The sequence below is a fragment of the Pundamilia nyererei genome, unplaced genomic scaffold (genome assembly GCF_000239375.1).
Source record: "Pundamilia nyererei isolate P.nyererei 1_Seehausen unplaced genomic scaffold, PunNye1.0 scaffold00028, whole genome shotgun sequence".
NCBI classification, from domain to species: Eukaryota; Metazoa; Chordata; class Actinopteri; order Cichliformes; family Cichlidae; genus Pundamilia; species Pundamilia nyererei.
The window spans coordinates 5035327-5042225 of NW_005187429.1; the positions used below are offsets into that span (position 1 = coordinate 5035327).

Here is a 6899-nt window from a genome sequence, read left to right on the forward strand (position 1 = left end):
GGGCGATCATTGGTTAAATGTGATCATGTGACTGATGCAAGCCAGATCCTTTTATTTAGCAAAACTGTGATCAATAGTTAAATATTATTGTTGAGGGGCACAGACAGGACTCCGCACGCACACACACATTAAAAATAATAATAATAATAATTTTTTTTAAAAAGTTGCCTCAACAAAAGGGCACTTTGGGCACCCATCAGGAAAGGGCGGGTGCTCAAGCCCCTCTAGCCCCGCCCCCCCTCTGCACGTGCCTGAGTACTGGTCTAAGATACGTGATGAAGAGGCCTCTTCTACATGAAAATGGGGAGGAGATCAGTGCAGCCCAGTTCCTCTGTTAGATGGTCATGTCTATACTTGGATCATAGTGAATGCACTTGCCTGGAAAGCACTTTGTGTGGACTTCTGTGGTTTTAAATGTGCTTTAAAAAATTTGACCTTTCAGCACTACCTACTTATGCCACCAGAGTGCTCCAGACACGCATTATGGAAATCACTATTCCTATTTTACAGTGACAGTGGTCTGACGGTAAATAATGTCTGCTGTTCTTTTGCGCATCGTACAGGTCACTGTTCGGGTATATATAGTGGAGTGAGACAACTGCAAGATACAGACTGCAACTGACAGCATAATGTAGCGCGCCAGCTGTGATCGTATAGTGGTTAGTACTCTGCGTTGTGGCCGCAACCCCGGTTCGAATCCGGGTCACGGCAGCGTGGTTGTGATTGCAGAGCAAGGAATTGGAGGAACACAAGTTATCTTGAATGATTGCAGTACTTTCTAGGGCACTTAATTCATTACAATCAGTGCATTGCTCAATCAAACTTCTTAGCCTAACCGGTTTTTCCTTACGTTACTCTATGAACCACCACTGTGCAATACCAAATTCTATGTGCAGAACTGTGTCCCCCCCCCTTTAATGTTTGCACTGAGTAGGAGATGCTCTGTATCTCATTGTACAACCGTATAGTGACAATAAAGGCATTCTATTCTATGTATCTTTACCTAGCTGTCTTAGCTAATTATAGGCTTATCTTCAACCTTCCTTTCATTTCAAAAATCCTTGAAAGAGTAGTTGTCAAACCAATTCTGTTTACATTATACATGCTTCCCTTAGGCAGTATCATTAGAAGACATAGTATGCATTTTCACAGCTTTGCAGATGATGCATCTTGTGCTTCTTTCTCACTCACTATGTGTGAATAAACCTCTCTGCGTTGAATCATACTTCTTATTAACCTCTGTCTCTCTTCTACAGCATGTCTTTATCCTGTTTTCCTTCTCTCACCCCAACCGGTCGCAGCAGATGGCCCCGCCCCTCCCTGAGCCTGATTCTGCCAGAGGTTTCTTCCTGTTAAAAGGGAGTTTTTCCTTCCCACTGTCGCCAAAGTGTTTGCTCATAGGGGGTCATATGATTGTTGAGTTTTTCCCTGTATCTATTATTGTAGGACCTACTGTACAATATAAAGCGCTGAGAGGCGACTGTTGTTGTGATTTAGCGCTATATAAATAAAATTGAATTGAATGTAAACATAACCATGATGTAAATGTAATATAAAGTAACATAGAAGTTGAATTTGTGCACAGTGTGGGCTGCATGTGTGTAGTTTAACTGTGGAGGGTCCGCCCTGCAGTCAGTGAGAGACAGAAGCTGAACCTCGCTGTGGTCAGAGGGGAAGTAAACTCACACTGAGACTGAAACAGGGCCTGTAAGTGCCTGTGAGCACTGACTCACCATCCTGCGGTGTCACTCTGGCACATGAACACTGAGCGTGCACGGAGCACACTCAGTGAAGCTGCTGCTGAGCACACGCTGGTTTCGGTCTGTTCAGGTGAAGGTGTAGACTGCCTCCCCCGCCTTTACCGTGGTGGGAGTGGTTGCCTGTCTTACCTTACACATTGTCATACTTTACCAGATATAATGTAATAACTGAAAAAACACAAATAAAAAGAAGTAAGCAGGTAAATGAGTCACGTGAACCAGAGGAGCCTGTAGAGACTCTATGGCTGTTCTTGCAACAGCAAAATGCACCACAGTGGATTCAGATTGTAAGTCTGGCAAAAACTGCTAGACAGGACAGGATTTTTAAAAAAAATGGCATTTGTTGGTTAATTGTAGAATATAGTTTCCTTTATTCTTTGCTTGTATTTATTATAAATATTACTGGTACAAAGATTCCAAACATTTTACGTAAAAAAAAAAAAAAAGTATTTCAGTACAGATGGACATGAATACTTTACTAGACAGAAGGTTTTTATTCCCCAAAGCAAGAACCAGTTCACTCAAAAGAACAGTTTTGTACAAGAACCTGTGACCAATACATATAATACAAGAAACCAGTGAAACTGGATTATCGTCTGACCTTTGACGACTGTTAAAATTGGCAACATGAATTTGAAATATTATGTGTGGTGTAGTAATGACAGTCCATCAAGCTAACGTTACACACACGTTGTCAATATTGACCCTGATGTGAGGCCTAATTTGTAATGCATTGTTAAAATGTAAAGATCGGTGACGCCCGCAGCTAATGGCCATCATAATAAACGTAAACTTAGAAAAACACAATCTAAAAATAAAAATATAAAAGCAAACAGACTTAGAAGCATAATGCTGACGTGACACTGATAAAGAATTTGGTGTGTGTGTTTTTTTTTAATCGCTGGTTGGCTAAATATGTGCTTGGCAGTTTCTTTTTCTAACTCATCGTTCCACAGTGTTGTTTAAAATCAGCTCTGTGGGATTGTGAGTAGCAAACCTGGGCTGATGTGCTCTCTGCCATTTGTTTAGAGTTTGGGAGGTTTGAAGTCTGCAGCCGTACAGTTTTCCAGTTAGAGATGAATGCACAGACGTTTTTCCAGAGTCACGCTGACTCAGGAAATATCACATCTTGGCAATACTCCTGAGATGGAAGAAGTCAATGTTTGTCGTAAAATCAGTGTGAATGGACTTTTCTCTGTCAGCTAATGCCCCTGACCTGTAAATAAGCTGGTTGGATTTAGTTTTAGGGCCAATTAAAAGGTTTGCAGTTATTTGTTAATGCAGTTTCCAGCAGTTCAGTGAATCACATTCAGCTGTGTATTGTCTATGCACCCGTCTGACTTCATAAGTTTAAGTGTGAGCTCAGGTATTTGGTATCAGAGATCCCCCCAGATTTACTTGGTGTGAGAGCAGTACCAAAGTTGAATGCAAAACCCACTGAAATGTTACTCTACACAGCAAGATACATTCATGTTAAAAGAAAGAAAGAAAGGCTTCTGTCAAAGGAAACCTGTTTGACATGCTCAAAATGAATGCAGTACTTCTCTGCCATTACAAACTCTATATATACATCTGAAGTGAAAGAGTGAAAGATCATCAGGTGGTTTGGCACATTTGGATGGATGACTGAACGTTGGTCAGTTGAAGTTTTTTGAACAGCAGAAATTATTTAACTTTATTGACATGCTTAAAAAAAATTTTTTTTTGGAGAGTTGCCAACCACTCTCACGAACACTGGGCCGTTTTTTCCTTGCTCTACTGTCAGTTTAAATGCCCTCTGTCCCTTTGAACTAACTAACAGGCTGTAACTTCGGTTTCTGTTGGTCGAACTGCACGACTGACCCCTCTTTTTAATTAATTCACTATAGCATAGCAAACTATCTGTGCGTCATGCGACGCAATTAATATTTAACAAAAACGCTACAACAAAGGCGGCTAAATGACGCAACTAGTCTTTTTACTGTTTCTTCTTTTCGCTGTGATAGTTGGATGTAGAAATGGTTTGATGTAGAAATGGTTTATATGAGCTTTTAGCTGAGATTCAGATGTTTCGGTTGATACCACACATGCAGGTGTCGTGCCAAGGCTGTTATTCCAGACAGAATTTGTTTACCCTGATTCGGCAGCGCGCACTGGGCAGGAAGAGCAGATCCAGCTGACTCTGGCTCCATTCCAACAACTAGACGTGGAAGTAGTGACGTTTTAGTTTACTGAAAAAGTGAAAGATAAGCGTCTTGACGTTAACGTTCAGTTTGTGGGTTACAACAAAATCCAACATTTCAGGAGTCATTGTAAGACGTTTTTGTGAACTAAAAATCAAGAATGAGGGATCCTGTTTGCGTGCTCCCGACACGGGGGAAACTGATTCTGTTGGGGATACCTACCTCGGCACTTACGTACCCGACCTGGTGCTACAGCCAATGAAACTGAACCCCCCCTCCTTTGCTCCCCGTACCTCGACAGCTGGGGCCTCAGATTAAGAGAGAGGTCAATTTATCAAAGGTCCTGATTATTTCAAGCACATCATGGGAAGCTGTCTAATATAAACACAGTGCAACAAGTTAAAGAGGCAGAAACCAAATACTTCTTCTAAGAAAACTTGTGTGATTGGTAATAACTTCTATTAACAACAGAGGGGTGCGATCCCTAACTGAGTGGTATTTTGTGTTACTGTCATGCAATCATAGATTTATTGCTGAAGCAACGGCTGCTGATCATCGTCTGAGTCCGTTGTGCTTCGACAACAACAAAAACATGCCAGAAAACTGCAGCAGTTGTTATTCCAAAGCCTCTGACAGAAAGGCAGCATTCGCCTTTGTGCTGTTTGCTGTGGCGAATCGTTGCTGTCTGCCTGACTGTGCTGAGTTCTTTCAGCTTCTCTAATGAACGTCTCAGCCATCTGAAACATCTCAGAGGTGTAGTGTCCTCCTCCATTAGCTTTAACTATGTCATCTATTTTATTCATCAAGGTCTGAACCTGCCGTCTGTTTCCACTCTTTGTATTGTCAAACACACAGAATCTGCCTTCACACATGGAGACCAGCTCAGACACACATCTGTTGGACTGAATCATCTCATCAATGGACTGACCTTTGAGCTTGTCTCCATGAGTAAAAAGTACCATGGTATAGTTTTTAGCACCACTGCCAAACAGCTGTTGCAATATTTGAAGCAGTGTGGTATTTGCTTTGGACATCTTGCCTATTTTGACCACAATAACGAAGGCATGTGGACCTGGACTGGTCTCCACAAACGTCTTTGTCATCTCCCTGTGCAGCTGCTCAGGAGTTAATATTTCATCAGTGAATCCTGGAGTGTCGACCACCGTCAGCCAATGATCCTCCACCTCTGCTGACTTTGACACAGTCTCAGTACAGACTGCATTAAAGTCACAGTCTGTGCTGAACATCTTGCATCCCAGGATGGTGTTTCCTGTTGAACTCTTCCCTCCTTCAGGAAGACCAATCAGGACGACTCTCGTATCCTGCGGTCTGCCAAACGCCCCACAGCTAGCACCTGCAGGGAGGAGAACATAAATAAAAAACACGAAAGACATTAAAAATGACCTTTTCATAGTTTCAGAGTTGATACTGTGTGCTTTTTATCTTACAATAAAATTAGATGACTGTTGTGCCTGTTCAACGTAACTGAAGTGAATTTATAGAACAAAACCGGAAGTACACAGTGATGTCCTTCACCTCTGGGACAGCCAATCTGCCGAACTATGCTCATCATTAAAACCCACTTGGACAATTCATATTAGTAACTCACAGACGTTATCTGACAAATAATGCAAGCCAGCATGATACCTGAGAGGTGAGATTGTTGATCTGTTGTTTGAAGGTGTCCTGACTTTATCAGCAGCTGTTTCACTTGTTCCCTTTCTCCTGTCTCATTATTGAACAGGTAATACTTCCCTTTAAATTCTTTAACAATGTCTGGAAGTGAACTTTCATCATCTTCAAAGATAAAATCCTCCACTGTTTTTTCCTTTAAGCCGTCACCGTTTGTGAACAGTATGTAGCTCTTTTCCAGCCCATCGTCTTCTACTCTGAGCACTGAAATTGTCTCCCTCGCAGCCTTCTTTTGTTCCCTTGTGAACCTTCCAACACTGATCACCAACAGGAACAGACACGGTCTTGAGGACCGCAGGAGATCATGACACCACCTTTCAATCTCCTCCTTGAAGTCTAGTATTCCTGGAGTATCGATGATGGAGATCTGCTTCCCAAACACTCTTTCAGTTGCTTCATTGATTTTCCTGGTCACAGAGCTGAAGGACGGTTTGGACTCAAAAGCATCATATCCCAGAATCATGTTTCCTGAAGCACTTTTCCCAACTCCTGAATTTCCCAGGAGCATAATTGTAAGATCTGGACTTGAAGCCATGCGGAATCATCCAGGATCCTGCTGGAGACAACACAATGCAGTTTATTCTCTTTACTGTGTCTTCTCTGAATATGACAGTTCATCAGACTCCTACAATACCGGAAGTATGTTTACAAGGAAGTCGGAAAAAACTGTTCAAGGTTCAGCAGCCTTTCTGAAACCTCCACAACAGCAGGAAACGATAAAGCCCCTGAGCACCAGCTTTTTTCTTTTTTTTCTTTTTTTGCCTGTCCCGTTTGGCTCTTTTGCCATCAGAATTATTGTCTAAAGGCGAAGAAAGATGCCCAACGGATTTACTTTACCAAACGGACCATCCTAGCCTTGCCGTATTGGTCTATTTGATTCACCTTTTATTGTTTATTTTATTTTCACTTGTTAAATACGGGACAGACTTGACTGGGAAAAAGAAAGGGGAGAAAGAAAGGGAAAGAAAAACAGCGGGGAAGAGGGACAGGGATAAAGGGCAAAAATAAGCAGACAAAAAATACATATATCGATCACCTGGATCAACTGTTGAGAAAGAAAAAAGAGAAAACAAGCAGAAGAAAAAAAAAAAAAAGAGCAACATAATAAACAACATCATCACTATGATCTATGTGAATGTAACAGTAAATACTAAATATTAAACATTATTGTGCAGCACATAAGATTGACAGCGCACGGTGTGCTTCGAGGTAGAAGCCAAAAAGGGTGTAGTTTGTGTGTGTGAGTCCCCGTGTGTACACATGTGAGCATGAGCGCGCTTGTATT

The 6899-nt window shown here is 41.7% G+C and overlaps 1 protein-coding gene across 2 annotated transcripts in view; it reads right to left on the minus strand.

The window, feature by feature from the left end:
- Positions 1-2239: 2239 nt before the first annotated feature.
- The window catches only part of LOC102195467 (GTPase IMAP family member 8-like), a 13888-nt gene continuing 9228 nt past the window's right edge, over positions 2240-6899 (minus strand). For both annotated transcript variants that reach the window (XM_005728535.2, XM_005728536.2), the window contains 2 exons: positions 5570-6167; positions 2240-5276 (listed from right to left, as the gene is read on the minus strand). In XM_005728535.2, coding sequence (XP_005728592.1) covers positions 4450-5276; positions 5570-6149 — 1407 coding nt within the window. In that variant the 5' untranslated portion in view covers positions 6150-6167 and the 3' untranslated portion in view covers positions 2240-4449. The remainder of the gene's footprint in view (positions 5277-5569; positions 6168-6899) is intronic.